Source organism: Hyla sarda, chromosome 2 (assembly GCF_029499605.1).
Source record: "Hyla sarda isolate aHylSar1 chromosome 2, aHylSar1.hap1, whole genome shotgun sequence".
Classification (NCBI taxonomy): Eukaryota; Metazoa; Chordata; class Amphibia; order Anura; family Hylidae; genus Hyla; species Hyla sarda.
In genome coordinates, this window is record NC_079190.1 from 302,463,378 (window position 1) to 302,482,533 (window position 19,156).

General features: G+C 39.1%; 1 protein-coding gene across 21 annotated transcripts in view; it reads right to left on the reverse strand.

Moving 5' to 3' along the window:
* The window catches only part of FANCE (FA complementation group E), a 169,533-nt gene that overhangs the window by 1,700 nt on the left and 148,677 nt on the right, over nt 1–19,156 (reverse strand). For 14 of the 21 annotated variants that reach the window (XM_056557600.1, XM_056557598.1, XM_056557587.1 and 11 more), the window contains 4 exons: nt 18,065–18,131; nt 11,073–11,198; nt 763–930; nt 20–159 (listed from right to left, as the gene is read on the reverse strand). In XM_056557600.1, coding sequence (XP_056413575.1) covers nt 796–930; nt 11,073–11,198; nt 18,065–18,131 — 328 coding nt within the window. In that variant the 3' untranslated portion in view covers nt 20–159; nt 763–795. Of the gene's footprint in view, nt 1–6; nt 160–762; nt 931–7,614; nt 7,705–11,072; nt 11,199–18,064; nt 18,132–19,156 lie in introns of those variants that run through there. The other 7 variants (XR_008888839.1, XR_008888840.1, XR_008888841.1 and 4 more) reach the window with 7 other exon arrangements.

Below are 19,156 nucleotides of genomic sequence, written 5' to 3' on the forward strand. Positions count from 1 at the left end.
CAATACCTCTGTATGCTGCCTCCAATGCCTACAGGTACAGTAAATATTTCACTTAAAACTCTCATGGACTTTTTTCAGAGCATTTTGCAAGGACTTTTTCATAAACGTTTGGTTTGAGTTGAGTGAATTAGTCAGGAGTCCAATATGGGATGGCTGTACCTGAAAAACAAATTAAATATAAAATACTTTCATGCACTGTGTGATGCACCTGAAATATTTTACCCTATAGTAAACAGAATCTTCAATCATTTTGAGGCTTTTGATATTCAGTTTGTAACCTGCTCCTAGTATCAGACTTTGTAGGTGTGTCCCTCCAGTAATACATGTTTGTTGTGAGGTGTGTGTTTAGGAATTTGTAGTTTGCCATGGGTGTTTTGTTTTCTCTCAGCACATGCACACAAGCTATATGATTTTTCCCCAGCAAACTGCTTTTGTGTGATTTCCTCCGTATCTACAGAGGAACAGCAGTATTTCACACAGCAGTATTTAGGTAGGTATTTTGCGTTAGTGTACGTTGCAGATCAGTGTTGGCAAAGAAGGCAAAGCATCCAAGAATAGACACAGCTACTATTCTTAGATGCTTTGCCTTCTTTGCCAACACTGATCTGCAACGTACACTAACGCAAAATACCTACCTAAATACTGCTGTGTGAAAAAGGCCTTACACCGACAGAAGGGGGCCAAAACAGAAAGGGGAACAGTGCTTTGGCAGTTGTCGATTAGATTCTTTAAAAGGGAACTCCACTTTAGGTAAACTTGTACCTTATTTCACATTAGATTCATGGTAAAAGCCCTTTACGGAAAGTCTGGTAACTGGACTGCAATCCCTCCAGCAGTTACGTAAAAGTTGTAAAATTCTCTATGCACAGTAGAGACTAACAAGCAATATGCAGTTGAACCGAGTATGCCAGACCGTTTTAGAGGATGTTCCTTGTGCACCAAGAATAAGAAAAAAAAAAGGAAAAAAGGCACATGGAGATTAGTAAGTGTACATATATCTTTCAAACAAGACATTTTCAGAAATGCTTGTACATAGTAAATATATTTAGTTTAGACGTATTTGTCCTTTTGGTAAAACCCCTTTAACACAGCAGTATTGACAGTCATGACAAATGGCATTATAGCTAACCTATATGAAAACAATATGGTGATACTTAAAGGGGTACTCCGCTCTAAACAACTTATCCCCTATCCAAAGGATAGGGGATAAGATGTTGCATCGTGGGAATCAAGCCGCTGGGGACCCACGCGATCTCTGCTGCGGCACCAGTCATTTGGTGCACGGAGCGAACTCTAATCTCTGGGATTCCATGACTATATACACTGTAAATCAGGCAGCCAGCTATAGCAACTCTTAGAAAGATAGATTTTTACATGATACTGTGCATTTGTGCAAAGTTTGCACACAGTCTTATGAAGTAAATAGGGGTGCACATTTTGGACCGAAACTTAAAATTAAGGATGTGCTTGGCAGAAAAACAAATGACTTTCCCTGCCACTTTAATTTAAAAAAAAAACAATTTGTAGAATCATATTTTATTAGAATTTTTATGTGAAAAACTGATTTAGCTGGATTACCTTTTATAACACAATACACACACACATAAAAGGGAGAGGAAGATATACAACAGACAAAATATGGCTCTGCTCTCAGAATGTAAGGGCAACATGGATATTGGCTCAAGCACAGAAGGTGAGGAACCATTCACTCCTATGTCTAATGTATGCAAGACTGCAGCCAAGGACAAAGATGATAAAGTAAAATCTGAAAGGAAAAAGCTGTTGCTGGGTGATTCAATCATAAGAAGTGTGGAGCTTAAGGAAAATGGTTTTGTGAGATGTCTCCCGGGTGCTACTGCTAGAAGAGATAGAAGACGTATTCTTAATATCGTTAAGCAAGCAAAGCAGGAAGGGGACATGGATGTTCTTGTACATCTAGGGACAAATGGCCTGGCTTGCAATGAAGTTTCAGAGGTGAAGAAATCTTTTATCACACTTGGTAATGATGTACAGGATTTTGCATCCACAGTTTCATTTTCTGAAGTTCTGCTAACCTCCTTCCACTTCCTGGGGACGGGGACGCCGCAGAGCCGTCGGCGTATCACCAGCAGCAGCGATGTCCTGCCCCGGCCGGTTATAGGCTGAGCCCACTGTCATGTTAGGAGCTCTGGCCAGCTTCTTATATGACAGTGGGCTCAGCCTATCACCGGCCGGGGCGGGACATCGCTCCGGCAGGTGATACGCAGGCAGCTCTGCAGCGTCCCCGTCCCCAGAAAGTGGAAGGAGGTTAGCACTGCCGGACCGTGAGGCCTGTGTCGGACTAACGGGGGCTCGTAGGAAGGTATGCATAAGTTTATTTTGTTTGTTTTTGAGGCCCGGGAATATATAAAAGTGTTCCACTACAGTTGTCCTTTAATGAAAGTAATGACCTGGACATATCAGGATACTCTTTATACTTTATAAGAGACAGAAAAGGCAAGAAAGGAGGAGGAATGGCCCTATATTTGAAAGATAGCATAAAATCTAACCTAATACAAGTTAGTAAGGCCAACATAGAGTCAGTTTGGGTTACATTGCAGTTTGGTAATCAGACAGTAACTCGTGTAGGTGTGATATATAGTCAACTATCTAGTTAAAGAATTAGATGATCTACTAGTTGAAGAAATAGCTAAAATTTCAATGAAAGGAGAAGTTATAATTATGGGAGACTCCAATCTTCCGGATATAAACTGGAAAAACAAAATAGCTAGTTCTGCCAGTACAGATATTCTAAATTCCCTACTGGGATTATCTCTACAACAAGCGGTTGAGGAGCCAACCCGGAGGGAGGACATTTTGGATTTGGTGTTCACAAATGGGGATTTGGTATATGATGTTATTGTAGGCGAAAGCTTGGGATCAAGGGATCACCAGTCAGTGTTATTTAATATAAGAACAGTGAAGAAGTCACACCACACAAAAACAAAAGTTTTAGATTTTAGAAAAACAGACTTTTCAAAAATGAGATTAGTCATAAATGAGTCCCTATCAGACTGGAACGAATTACATGGAGTCCAGGAGAAATGGGACTACTTAAAAAACGCATTATTGAAGGCAACAGAAAATTGCACTAGACTTGTCAGTAAAAGCAGGAAAAGGAAGAAACCACTGTGGTACTCAGCAGAAGTTGCCAAAATCAGAAACTAAAAGCTAGCATTTAATAATTATAAAACAACAAAGAGCAATGAAGATAGGGAAATCTACAAGACTAGGCAGAAAGAGGCCAAGCAAGTTATAAGAACTTCTAAAGTGCAGGCAGAAGGAAAACTAGCTCAGTCTGTGAAAAAAGGGGATAAGACATTCTTCAGATATTTAAATGAAAAAAGGTGATTAAAACAAGGAATACCTAAATTAAAAACAAGGTATATAGAAGATAATAAAGGGCTAGCCGACTGCCTTAAAGGGGTACTCCGGCCCTGAAACATCTTATCCCCTATTCAAAGGATAGGGGATAAGATGTCTCACCACGCGGGTCCCGCAGTTGGGGACCCCCGCAATCTTGTATTCACCACCCACCTGTTTGAGCTGCATGCCGCGGCGCCAGCTGACAAACGGCGGGGCGGCGACCACGGGCCCGGAGTATCGCCCTTCCGTGACAGCTTTGGACAGGGGATAAGATGCCTCAGGGCCGGACTACCCCTTTAACGAATACTTCTGTTCAGTTTTTACAGAAGAAAAAGAAGGAAAAGGACCTCAATTAGGGAGGAAGACTAATGAATTGTTTGATGCATGTGTCTTTACAGAGGAAGAGGTTCTATGTTTGCTGTCTAAAGTGAAGACAAATAAGTCACAGGGGCCTGATGGGATACACCCAAAATTATTAAGAGAGCTTAGTGGTGAGCTAGCAAAACCATTAACAGATGTATTTAACCAATCACTGGTAACTGGAGTCGTCCCAGAAGATTGGAAATTAGCAAATATCGTGCCCATTCACAAGAAAGGTAGTAGGGAGGAATCAAGAAACTATAGGCCAGTAAGTCTGACATCAATAGTGGGGAAATTAATGGAAACCCTACTAAAGGATAGGATTGCGGAACATCTAAAATCCAATGGATTGCAAGATGAAAAACAACATGGGTTTACTTCAGGGAGATCATGTCAAACAAATCTTATTAATTTTTTTGACTGGGTGACTAAAATAATAGATGGCGGTGGGGCAGTAGACATCGCATATCTAGACTTTAGTAAGGCTTTTGACACTGTCCCACATAGAAGACTTATCATTAAAGTACAGTCATTGAGCTTGGACTCCCATATTGTTGAGTGGATTAGGCAGTGGCTGAGCGACAGACAACAGAGGGTTGTAGTCAATGGATTATATTCAGAGCAAGGTCTTGTTATGAGTGGGGTACCTCAGGGATCTGTACTGTGACCAATTTTGTTTAATATCTTCATTAGTGATATCGCAAAAGGTCTCGCTGGTAAGGTGTGTCTTTTTGCTGATGACACAAAGATATGTAACAGGATTGATGTTCCTGGAGGGTTCCGCCAAATGGAAAAGGATTTAGGAAAACAAACAATGGTCAGAACTCTGGCAACTGAAATTTAATGTGGATAAGTGCAAGTTAATGCACCTGGGGCGTAAAAACCCTCGGCGAAAATATAGAATATTGGACACAGTCCTGAGCTCAGTATCTGAGGAGAGGGATTTCGGAGTAATTATTTCAGAAGACTTAAAGGTAGGAAGACAATGTAATAAAGCAGCAGGAAACGCTAGCAGAATGCTTGGAGAGGTATAAATAGTAGAAAGATAGAAGTGCTCATGCCGCTGTACAGAACACTGGTGAGACCTCACTTGGCGTATTGTGCACAGTACTGGAGGCCGTATCTCCAGAAGGATATATAGATACTCTAGAGAGAGTTCAGAGAAGAGCTACTAAACTAGTACATGGATTGCAGGATAAAACTTACCAGGAAAGGTTAAAAGGACCTTAACATGTATAGCTTGGAAGAAAGGAGAGACGGGGATATGATAGAGACTTTTAAATACATAAAGGCAATCAACACGGTAAAGGAGGAGAGCATATTTAAAAGAAGGTATTTAAAAAACCACCACAAGAGGACGTAGTTTTAAATTAGAGGGGCAAAAGTTTTTTTAAAGTAATATCAGGAAGTATTACTTTACTGAGAGAGTAATGGAGAGTGGATGCACGGAATAGCCTTCCTGTAGAAGTGGTCGCTGCAAATACAGTGAAGGAGTTTAAACATGCATGGGATAAGCATAAGGCTATCCTTCATATAAGATAGAGCTAGGGACTATTGATATGATTCAGATTATTGGGCAGACTAGATGGGCCAAATGGTTCTTATCTGCCGATAAATTCTATGTTTCTATGCTGCTGACTTAAATGGGCACTGTCAGGTACAACAACTTTTGATAGGTTTTGCAATTGCTTTCATTAGAACATATTCAGTATTTCATACTGAAAAAGCCAGTCAGTCAAACAACTGCCCCCCCCCCCCCCCCCTTCCTGCTGTGTCCCTGCATCATGGGCACACTTCCTTGATTGAAAGCTGTGAGTGCAGGGCTCACGGCTGGAGGAAAAATCCTCCCACAGTCAGCTTGTGTCCCGCTACTGTCAGTGAGGACATGCTGGGAGTTGTAGTTTTGCTAATGCTAGAGGAGATGTGAACAGACAGAATACTAAGGGAGGGGGCAGAGACCTGCACATTGAGGCAACGCCCCCTCCCTTTGAGAGGAATTCAGACTAGTGAGCTAAATTAAAAGTAATTTAAAAAAATTTAAGGTGCTAAACACATGAAAATTTGATGTACATGGCCAGGATTAGGTACTGAGTAATATATTAAAGAAAAATGTTTTTTGTTGGATCTGACAAAATGATATCTCCCAGCATGTTGCGTGATATAGAGCAGTGATCTGCAACCTATGGCTCCGCAGCTGGAGCAGGCTGTCTGGGTATGTTGGGAGTTATAGTTCTGCACCAGCTGCAAAGGTTGCAGATCACTGCATTGGATGCCTAATGACTTTTAAAGAGCCAGGACAAGAAAAGCCCAAAGTAACATATACCACAACAGCTATTTTGACTACAAATATTGTTGCACAGGGGCAAACAACAATTAGGAACTATACTCCATGGCATGCGCTCAGGAGCCCATCAGCATCTGACACCAGACTGTAATGCCTGGAAAAATGGGAAAACATTTTTTTTTGTTTATTTTTCTAATGAGAAATAATAGGTAATTATATTCAAACTATATAACATTTAGACCTTAATGAAAGACAAGAGAATCTTTGCAAGATATGTCTTTTTCATAGCAGTATATCTATAAAAAAAGAGATGGGAGGGGAGAAAGTTATTTATTTATTTTTAAATCAATATGCCCAGGTATTATTAAGAAAAAAAAAAATTACTTTCCACCATTCCGCCAACATCTCTGGTATCAAAGACTAACCAGAAAAATGTCATATATATTTTGTGTCTTTCTTTGCTTTTCTCAATAATGCTGCTGATGCTGCATACTTTTATATACACTGCATTTTATGTTTCCAGTGTAACAAAATGATTTTCAATTTGTAAAACCATCCACTCCACTTGTAAAACCTTGGCCTCAAAATTTGCAGAAATTCTATATTTCTAGTAATGACCAACATAGTAGATCAATCAGATGCTGGTCATTTAAAGGGGTATTCCAGGCAAAACCTTTTTTTATATATATCAACTGGCTCCGGAAAGTTAAACAGATTTGTAAATTACTTCTATTAAAGAAATCTTAATCCTTTCAATAGTTATTAGCTTCAGAAGTTTTCGGTCTAACTGCTCAATGATGATGTCACGTCCCGGGAGCTGTGCATGATGGGAGAATATTCCCATAGGAACTGCACAGCTCCCGGGACGTGAGTCATCAGAGAGCAGTTAGACAGAAAACAACAACTCAACTTCAGAAGCTAATAACTATTGGAAGGATTAAGATTTTTTAATAGAAGTAATTTATAAATCTGTTTAACTTTCCGGAGCCAGTTGATATATAAAAAAAAAGTTTTGGCCTGGATAACCCCTTTAATGGTTTCAATTTTAAACAGTTTTTGCCATGCATCCCAGGTGTCTAGTGGGCCCCAAACAACTCTGTAGGTGTAGAAATAAAACCTATAGGGGGTCAAAACATGACAATGGGCATTTTTTTATGGTATTACTATTTTATATAGTTGGTAACTGACATGTATATTAAATTTAGCATGTTAATTTTACCAATTATTTGCCTTCTTAACAGATTATATGTTAAAATAAAAGGGTGTGAGTAAAACGTGCAACTAGTCCAGCAAATCATAAGTCCTAATACAAATATCTCAGAGGAAAAAGAATATGTAGCCTGCCTCATCATTTCAACCTGTGATCCCCCCTGTGCTTTATCATTTCCCCCTTGTGCCTCTCTTTCCCCTGTGGAAACCCATTCACTATACAATACATTTTAGTAAGCAGAATTTCTGCCTGCAATTTCAAAGTGGAATTGCATGCGGAAATTATGTAGTGTGAACCTAGCCTTAAAGCATTCCTGAAGTGAAAACCTCCCAGTGGGTTTAGGTAACTTTTTTCTTATTCTCACTAATTTACTCACATGATCTTTTCTGCTGTGTTACTGATACAGTGGAAGTGCACCTGATCACAGGCTACAAATCTATAAAAGCCTGTTGGTTGACTGTGCATTCTGATAGGGGAGGGGTAAAAAGTATAAAAAGATCGCTTGGTTATATTAATGCAAATGCTGTTGTTATCGCAGGAAAGAATAAGCCTTCAATTCCCCTTCTAGATAAGATATTTAAGTTATTTTAGCAGTATCTTTCTGGCTAGCTTGCTGTCTCCTGAGGGAGGAAGCAGGGGTTGCAGTAATTTAAGTTTACTTCCACTTTTTCCTACAGTGAAGTTAATGGATTGTACAGCTTGCCAGTGAATGAAACTAATAAGTATTATAATTCTAGATAAACTTTATACAGCAAACTAACATAACACCACAAGAAAAGACGTTATAACAAAAAGTGCACACCCACTATCCATCTACAATTAGAAAATATACTTTATTACAATTTTCACATAGATGATAAAGCAGACAAGGACACTTAAAACCATCTGAAAGACCCAAAGGCCACTACACAACAGGGGGGACCCCCCCCCCCAAGAAAAGGGGGAGACCACTCCCGGGGCACCTGCTTAATCAAGACATAGATATTGAAATGGTCCCAATAGCCCAGAAACATCACAGAATAAATAAAGTGCAAATCACATATAAACTTTCCTCAGTTTGAAGATGATAAGGATATTAGGCCTGTAAGTAATAATATAAATACAACCTAATTCAATATGGAAAAGTAGGGCTTTTGACAACAGATTAAGGATAACCCTGCAAGTGCCCCCCTGGACCCCACACGTTCTGTTGCCCGTCATTCAGGGTGTTGTGTTACATCACACAAACTCCGCTTTATATATACAACTTAATTAAAATAATTAAACACAGGAGGAGATACCTGGTGGTCCGTAGAGACATTCAGACTTGCAGTCCAGGACGCCAACAAGCGCCCGCTTCCACTTCCGGGTATTCCCCTAGTCACATCCGTTCTGGTCAGTAATCATGCACATTTGCACATCACCACACACTCCGGTCCATCATCACTCATCAGCCCATGCGCTATATGCGCTGCGTTAGATTCTCCACACCATTGCCAGCACATGCGCATTGACTTCGCAGTGTACTGCGTGTCACTACTTGTGTTCTCTCATGCATTGCATATTCAGCTCACATGCATCATGATACTACTGTCCAATGCGCATGCGTCCTAGCAACCATTTCTCTATATCCAAAATTCTTGCAGCCCAAACAATAGGATACAATATAAAAGGCAATCTATTAAATTTACCATACACCCTTATCAAAATAACAATTCCCACACTTATATAAAAATGGATCATATGTGACCTGAAAAGCCCATAAAGGAATTTCTATCAAAAGCACTATCCCTTACACATATATGTACCTCACCATATTAACCTATATACAATACACAACCATACTTTTATACATATGTATATACATACACATCTCCCATACATACACATATACACACACAAACATGCTTACACATACATGTATGTGTAAGCATTTGTGTATATGTGCATGTGTGTATATATATGTATGTGTATATGTGTGTGTATGTATGGGAGATGTATATGCATATACATATATATATATGGTTGTGTATTGTACATAGGTTAATATGGTGAGGTACACAATGACAGAAACATTTCTTTATGGGCTTTTCAAATCACAAATGATCCATTTTTATATAAGTGTGGGAATTGTTATTTTGCTAAGGGTGTATGGTAAATTTAATAGATTGCCTTTATATTGTATCCTATTGTTTGGGCTGCCAGAATTGTGGGTATAGAGAAATGGTTGCTAGGACGCATGCGCATTGGACAGTAGTATCATGATGCATGTGAGCTGAATATGCAATGCATGAGAGCACACAAGTATTGACACGCAGTACACTGGGAAGTCAATGCAAATGTGCTGGCAATGGTGTGGAGAATCTAACGCAGCATATATAGCGCATACGCTGATGAGTGATGATGGACCGGAGTGTGTGGTGATGTGAGCATGCGCATGATTACTGACCAGAACGGATGTGACTAGGGGAATACCCGGAAGTGGAAACGGGCGCTTGTTGGCGTCCTGCACTGCAAGTCTGAATGTCTCCACGGCCCACCAGGTATCTCCTCCTGTGTTTCATTTATGTAATTAAGTTGTATATATAAAGCGGAGTTTGTGTGATTTAACAACACCCCTGAGGAAGTTGCAGACAGGAAACGGAGCATGTGGGGTCCAGGGGGGCACCTGCGGGGTTATCCTTCATCTGTTGTCAATAGCCCTACTTTTCCATATTGAATGAGGTTGTATTTATATGGACTATTGGGACCATTGCAATATCTTGATTTAACAGGTGCCCTGGGAGTGGTCTTCCCTTTTTTGGGGGGGTTCCCCCCTGTTGTGTAGGGGCCTTTGGGTCTTTTAGATGGTTTTAAGTGTCCTTGTCTGCTTTATCATCCATGTGAAAATTGTAATAAAGTATATTTTCTAATTGTACATGAATAGTGGGTGTGCGCTTTTGGGTATATCGTCTTTTCTTATGGTGTTATTTTAGAAACTTTACTTTACACAACATACAAACACTGAATTGCATATCATAAGAGGTAACTGTAATGTGTACACTAGGCGTAATAGAAATAAATAAATAGGTTATACTGCACTGAATGAAGGGTATTTTATGATCTTACCTTAAAGGGGTATTCCGGGCAAAAACATTTTATCCCATATCCAAAGCATAAGGGGTTAAGATGTCTGATCGCGGGGTGCTGCAGGGAGATCGCGGGGGGTCTCCGCAGCAGGCCCTCTGCGATCAGACATCTTATCCCCTATCCTTTGGATAGAGGATAAAATGTTTTTGCCCGGAATACCCCTTTAAGGCTAGGTTTCCACACAGGTTCTTTCTGACTTTTTTTGAAAACTGCCACTGCAGTTTTTAAGCCAAAGTAAGAAGAGGGTTCAGCAGGAAGGAGAAGTGTAACTATGTCCTTCGTATTTCCCATTTCTTTTTAATACACTTCTGGGTTTGGCTCAATAACTGCAATGGAAGTTTAAAAAGAGGGGAAAAAAAGCCAGAAAATAATCTGTGCTGATATCTAGCCTAAAGGTGTTCCCTGGTAGTTTTAACATTTTTTCCCAATAGGCAGGAATTAGAATAGGAAAATAATCTTCTATAACCAACCCTATATTTTTCAGTACTCTGCAAGAGCTGTGATGTTGTCAGACATTTCCCATAAGTACAACACATGACATCTGTGCGAGTCCCTGCAGAGTCGATGTACATGATTTTACCGCAGCAATTCAAGTTGGGCACAACAGTGACAATTTTTTTACTTTATTTCTTACATTCTTCATTTTACTGTAAGCTAATTTCAGTAAATAGAATTGTTCTGCTTGCATTAACAACAATAACGTCAAAATGGAAAAATATTTCTCACCAAGTTCTTTTTACTTGTCAAAAGAACCAGTAATAATTTAGAAAATGCCATAGACTTGGAGAATTTTTCTGCAGCGTGACCTAGATGGTTAAGCAAGAGATCAAACTCTGATTGATTTAGTTTTTCCTGAAAAAGAAAAAAGAATTAAAAAAACAGCGATGCCATCTGTCCACATGATCCACATATGAATGATACATTCAACTATATTTTCAAGAGCCATACTAATAAAAGAAAAAAAAGATAAATGTGTGAAATGCTGGTCTGGTAAATTCTCCCCTATAAACTTCCACATCCACAGCCATGAGCAGGTAAAGTTACTTGAAAAATGGTCTAATGGCTTGTGTTTCAAAGCAAAGTCAAAGCAAAGTCAAAGGAATCCTACAGATTTGGAAAGGCTGATGTCACAATTGAGCTGTAAATTGCCGGGATGCCATCTAAAAGGTATGCTGCCATATAACCACTGACTTTAATAGGCCAAACATAGTCCACTAGTGACTACATTCAGTTTCTTTCCCAAAAGCAAAGACTTACCACTTACCACACGAGTGCTGTATCTGGAAAATAGACAGTATGGAACGGCATACTTTTTTGCTCTTACTCCAACATATAAAGACAATGTACAACCAAAACAAAACATGGACCCAGACTTAGTTACTACATAGTCTAGGTGTAAAAAAAAATCAAAAAAAAAGCTAAAATACAAATAATCCAAGCTATTTTAAAACCTACTTTAAAGGTGCGTTCACACGCTAGTAACTAGCAGTGGGTTTCCCGCTGCGGGAAATCCACTGCGAGTTACGCTACCATTCATTTGAACTCATTAAAATCAATGGTAGTGTAACTCGCAGCAGGAAACCTGCTGCTAATAATCGCGTGTGAACACACCCTTAAAGCATCAGCAGAGGCTGTGATTCGAGTCAGAGACTGAGGCTAGTTTCACACAAATGTGCATATGTCCCTGTCATACGGTAATAACTCGATTCTGAATGTATTATGGTCATAAAAATTCTTAGTTATGAAAAATTGGAAAATTATTAAAAATATCAAAATTATGACCTGGTGAATTGTAGACAACGCCAATCAATACAATTCACATCTGAGTCCGACTAGTTCCTCAAATATCAACAAGTTCTTTTTATGACGGGACGACATTAATGCTGATGAATGTAGTTTTGCAATATACAATAATACACAGGTATTATAAAAGTATGCAGATTTATTGGTTATAAGGTTATAAACATAAATGAGTAACAAACACAATGATATATTCAAATGAATATCAATTAGATATATTAGTAAACATTACAAGCTTGTTAATTGACTATATATAGTAGAACAATACATGTGAGTAGTAAGTAACTTGATAAAATAAAACAAAAGCTACTAGATTAGGAATATCATATAAGAAAAAGGTTACATATCACTGTGTTCAGAGGAAACTCATGATATTAAAATGGGCAATATCTAATCAGAGACATATCAATATGGAATGCTAAATACACTCCCGCCCCCTTCTAACCAACTATAAATCACATGACTCCAAGAAAGGGGAAATCCATCTTAGGATATAAACATGGAAGAATACTTCCACCCCATTCTGGACTATTTTTCTATACATGATCTTGGTAAGACATTAAGACAAATAGAGTTTTATGATCTCGCCAGACTATATTTTAGGAGGAAAAACTTGAAGCAAGTTTCCTGTGTGGGAAATATACTTATAACACTTAGTTTGGCAAGTAGGAATTCTATCAATGTCTAAGCAATTATTTAATGCTTTGATAGATTACGAGTCCTGATTCTTCTACAGGTAGAATGAAGTCTCACAATATCCTAAAACTATAATCTCAATATGGAGATAATTATTTTATTTAATTAATTTATTTGCCAATCTAAATGGTATAATTCCATCCACATTATCCAAATTGGTCTTAATTAAATGGAATACCATTTTTGTGTCTCTTACCAAGTCTATGTAAGAACCTCGCTTCAGCTCTTAGGAACACTGAACGATCCATCTCATCGTCATGGACAGCCATTGGTCTGGTACAGTGTGATCAGTCAGTGTGCTGGAATCTCACATGGCTTTCCCACCTGATTGGACCTCTCTCCTGTGTCTGTGTGTTCTCTACAGCCCAGTACAGTTCACATTGGAATTCCCCAATGAATGTAGGTTGGGCATGTACATATGGTAATGACTATGACAACACTATAATACCCAGAATGCATTGAGCATATCGCCCATAATGCATTTCCTGTCTGTGTAATGTCAACTAGTCATAGGCTATGGGGTGCTATTGCAAAAGCAATTAGCATCATTACCATTAAGGGTTAACTGTCAATAACTGGTCTTAAACCCACATTCCACACTTGACTTATGGAGCCACAATTTTGTAGGTGTGACACATATAAGTAATTAAAACCTGGATTCTCATATAGACATTCACCAACTAGACATCCAAATTTATTGGAAAGATAATGATACAATGGATGATTCTTTTTCACACAGTCGTGTGAATCTGTCTGTCTAGTCTTGGTAATTGATTGTTAGTTACAATAACATTGAACAATGCTCCCTATGAGAATCATATATAAGATAATAGATATATACTGATGTCCTTTACAATACTAACAGTATATGACAATATCATAGGTCCTACTGATTAATATATATATATATATATATATATATATATAACTAATGTTCATTCCGATGAGACATTATTTCACAGTTTCTTATCTCAACCCCCTTTCTCTCCATTCACCCCCTTTTTCCCTTGGCTGAATTGTAGTAGTGTCGTCTAGAGAGTGTAACTAGTCCCCTTATCTATCTGTCTATCTTATCTAAATAGCTATAAATATCTAAGAAGACAAGAAGTATTCTACTCCCAGACTGGCACTTTTTGTAGAGATGAAACTTGAGAATTGTGGCCTACTTAGATTATACACAAAATGGCCAACATGATCCGATACCCACCGGCGGGAGTCCTGCCGGCAGGTATCATGGAGGTGCGGTCAGCTGAACTCCTAGAGGACGCTGGGCATAAATTCACGCCCTGCGTCCGGAACCGAGCTATGAAGCGTGCCGAGCAGTTGATCTCAGCGTCTAGAAGTCCTGAGAGTCCTGCAGGTTAGCTCAGGGATGCTGATCGGAATCACGGTGTCCCGATCAGCTGTGAGGACAGCCGGTGGTCCCTTACCCTGCTCCGTGCCGTCCGAACGCCACTCCATTACTGAAGCCAACCATGGCAGGCAGTAGTAAAGGAGCACCGATAACACTGATCACTGCTCTGCTAATGGCATAGCATTGATCAGTATGCAATCTACAGATTGAATCAAAAAGTCCCCTATAGGGACCAAAAAAAAGTGAAAAAACATTTTTGTAAAAAAAAGATATGAATTAATCCCTTCCCAATAAAAATAAATAAATATGAATCACCCCCTAAAAAAAAAAGGAAATAAATCTTTTAATATAAAAAAAAAAAGCCCTTTCCCTTATAGAAAGTTAAAAAAAAAAAAAACTTTTCCCTTAAGAGTACGTTCACACGGGCAGATCCCTAGCGTATTTTACGCTGCGGATCCGCCTTTGAAGGACCTCTACATGCTGCCTTTAGATGTGCCTGCTTGGAGCGGCAATATGCTGCTACCAGCAGACACACTGAAACAGTGTCACATCGCGGCTGCACCCCATGAGCTAGGCAGAGAGCGTCCGCGATGTGCGAATACACAAGTCATGCACGCTGCTACTCACACATCGCAGTGTGTCTGCTCGTAGCGGTGTATTGCCACTCCGAGCAGGCACAACTAAAGGCACCATGTAGCGGTCCTTCAGCGGTGGATCCGCCCGTGTGAATGTACCCTTAAATGGGCACTGTCAGATATAAAATCTTTTGATATGTTGTAAAGCATGCAAAACCAATAGGTTTTGCAATTGCTTTCATAAAAGAAATTTTCAGTATTTCATACTGAAAAAGCCAGTCAAAAAACGGCCTCCCTGCCTCCTGGGATACATTCCAGCCTGGCTATGTCCACTCGATATCACCTATGTCATGGACCCACTTCATGATTGACAGGTCTGCAGATCTAAAGCTGCTGTGATCGGCTCCCTCACTGTGTGTTTACTTCACAGTCTCCTCATGTGAGGAGAAGGGCAGAGGGGCGGGAGTACACTGCTGCCTGTGAGCAGATGATGAAAGAAGCTGGTAACTGAAGATGGGGACTGAATGGAGGATTTTTTGTGTTTAAAAAGTGTCCCTGCATGTATATATGTGTGTAGATATATATGTATGTGTGTATATCTGTGATGTCTAGGTAATGTGCATGTGTATGAATAAATGAAGTCAATGTGTGTGTGTGTGTGTGTGTGTCTAATACAGGGGGACTACAATCATATGCCTCCAGCAGTTGAGAAACTACAACTCCCAGCATTCCTGCACAGCCAATTGATATGTAGACATGCTGGGAGTTGTAGTTTTGCAAAAGTAGGAGGAACACAGCTGTAAATCTGAGTTTTACCAATCATATGCCTTCAGCTGTTGCAAAACTACAACTCAAAGGATGTGTGGGCATGCTGGGAGCTGTCGTTTTGCAAAAGCTGTAAGCACACAGTGTGTGTATAGCATAAAACCAAAAAGGAAAGGGTTACAGATGCTCACTCCCCAGACCAGTGACTGAGGAGAGTGAGGGAGGGGGAGTGGTTGTCACCTGAGGAGGAGAAAGGGACCCGCCCCCCTGCTTCTGGTCGACAACATTAAGGTAATACAGAAATAAAGCTAATTCTGAGAGAAATATAGGTTATACACACATAAATGATATGTACATGATCAGGATGAGATACTGAGAAACATAACAGTTCTGTTTTTTGAGTGATCTGACAGGTAGGCTTTAAAGAAAGAAAAAATATCGGTACTCGTACTCGGTCTTAAAAAAAATGGTATCAGGAAATCCCTAATAGCAAGAATGACTTGGGTTAAGTAGCATACAGCCAAATAACTGTTAAACAAAAAGGTTTGGTTACAACTACAGCTGCATTTATAATAAAGCATAAACTCTGTTTACACTTGCATAAGTTTTTTAATTTGTTTTTTTAAATCTGGTCTTGGGTATTCTTTAGTAGACCTGGTGTAGGAATGGTTTCAACAAAAAGATGCAAATACTGCAGCTGTTAAGAGAAAAACAGCAAATATGTCAAATACATGTCTAACCATGTAAGCAATTTATCTGGGTATAACAAATTTCAACAATTTCTTCTGTGTTCCCGCATAGTCAAAAAACACAGTTTGAAATGAATTAGTTTTTTCTTAGATTGTGGGGGGAATGTTTCATTATTGTCTGTAGTAGACATGTTTTACAAACAACTTTCAGTGGTATAAGTGCTGATGGGCATCAAATGTATGAAATGGCACACAGCATATGACCAGTTTGTCTGAACAATACACAGCTAGGGGAAATTAACAAAATTTCAAACTTAAGGGACAAGTGGCTGTGTCAAGTGCTGCATGTTGCTGTATTGCATTGCTGACTCCCTTAACTTTTTTCCTATATACGGGCTGTGTGAGGGCTTTTTGAGCCATCATCTGAGGTATTTATCGGTACCACTTTTGCGCTGTTTTGAGATATGATGAGACCATAAATCTGCAATTTTGGACTTTGGTATTTTTTTTTACATTTACGCCAGTCACTGCACTTGACCATTAACATTTTATTTTAATAGGTTAGATATTTCCGCATGCGGCAATACCAAATGTGTTTATTTAATGGTTTTCCTTTTCTTTTTGTACAATGGGAAAAGAGTAACTTTTTTTTTTTTGGGTGTTGGGGCTTATTCACATTTATTAAAACTTAAGGTGTGCTGGGAGTTGTTGTTGTGTGCCATAAAGAGAGATACATGTTAGGGCAGCAAGCCCCAACCTATTACTCTCTTGCTGTTGCAAAACTTCAACTCCCAGCATGTGCTCACTGCCAGGGTATGCTGGGTGCTGTAGTTTTATACCATACAGTGAGACACATGTTAGGGTAGTGTGCCCACTAAGAGTTAGAAAAATGACTAGGCACAGGCATATGGTTTAAGTATGGTGCCTGCCTGGCAGAGACTTGCTCCAAAACAGGGAATCTGCAACTTTTTTTAAATTTATTTTTATTTTTTTTATAAATTCCTGACTACTGAATCCCCTAACACAGCATAGACTGTTAACAGTGATTTCTATCAAATCTGTTGTGTGCTGAAAAGGTACTTAAAAGTTGCACTAATAGCGCATGCAACTTTTTTGCTCCAAACCACCGCAAAAAAATAAAAAATAAATAAAACCTTAGTTAACTCCTATGTAATTATAAGAAGCACCTGGCAAAACAAGTCTTTCCTAATCCTAAATGATCCGATGAACCATGGCAATGGTGATTACATTGCAGAGCTCACAAGACAATTTAGGTTAAAATTAAAAGGGGTATTCCACTGGAAAACCTATTTTTTTTTAAAATCAACTGGTGCCAAAAACTAACAGAATTGTAAATAACTTCTATTAAAAAATCTTAATCCTTTCAGTACTTATCGGCTCCTATATATGCTCGACAGGAAGTTCTTTTCATTTAGAATTTCCTTTATGTCTGACCACAGTGCTCTCTGCTGACACATCTGTCAATTTTAGGAACTGTTCAGAGCAGGATAGGTTTTCTATGGGGATTTGCTCCCATTCTGGACAGTTCCAAAAATGGACAGAGGGGTCAGCAGAAGGCACTGTGGTCAGACAGAAAGGAAATTCAAAAAGAAAAGAACTTCCTGTGGATCATAACAGCAGCTGATAAGTACTGGAAGGATTAAGATTTTTTAATAGAAGTAATTTACAAACCTGTTTAACTTTCTGGTGCCAGTTGATTTAATAAAAAAAGAAAAAAGAAAAAGAGGTTTTCCAGTGGAGTAAACAAAGAAAAACAGCAAAAACACAAATATGGTAACTCAACCACAAACTGGGAAAGCTCATCATATAACTCCATACCTTTTTATCAACCAGCATGTGCAGAACACTGACCGATACTTCAGAGCATGGCACCTTGAAGATAGGGCTGTAAAAGAGGAAGTACCACAGAAAATATGTAGATAATGCAAAATAATCAGTCTCCCTCCCTATCTCATTACTACTTCCTCCATTATTTTCAGATATTACAGTGGGGATCAAAAGTTTGGGCACCCCAGGTAAAAATTTGTATTAATGTGCATAAAGAAGCCAAGGAAAGATGGAAAAATCTCCAAAAGGCATCAAATTACAGATTAAACATTCTTATAATATGTCAACAAAAGTTAGAATTCATTTCCATCATTTACTCTTTCAAAATAAAATAAAAACAAAAAAATGGCGTCTGCAAAAGTTTGGGCACCCTGCAGAATTTATAGCATGCACTGACTCCTTTGCAAAGCTGAGATCTGCCAGTGTCATGGATTGTTCTCAATCATCATCTGGGTTGACCAGGTGATGTCAATCTCAAAGGTTTTAAATGCCCAGACTAATCTGACCTTGCCCCAACAATCAGCACCATGGGTTCTTCTAAGCAGTTGTCTAGAAATCTGACACCGAAAATAGTTGACGCTCACAAAGCTGGAGAAGGCTATAGCAAAACTTTTCAGATGTCAATATCCTCTGTTCGGAATGAAATTAAGAAATGGCAGTCATCAGGAACAGTGGAAGTTAAAGCAAGATCTGGAAGACCAAGAAAATATCAGACAGAACAGCTCGCAGCATTGTGAGAAAAACTATTCAAAACCCACGTTTGACTGTACAATCCCTCCAGAAAGATATGGCAGACACTGGAGTTGTGGTACACTATTCAACTATAAAGAGATACTTGTACAAATATGGTCTTCATGGAAGAGTCATCAGAAGAAAACCTCTTCTACGTCCTCAACACAAAAATCTGCGTTTGAACTTTGCAAATGAACATATATACAAGCCTGATGCATTTTGGAAACAAGTTCTGTGGACCGATGAGGTTGTGGGCCCATGATGGCAAAGGGAACATCTCACGAGTAGAAGGAAAAATGGATTCAATAAAATTTCAGCAAATTTTGGATGCTAACTTGATGCCATCTGTGA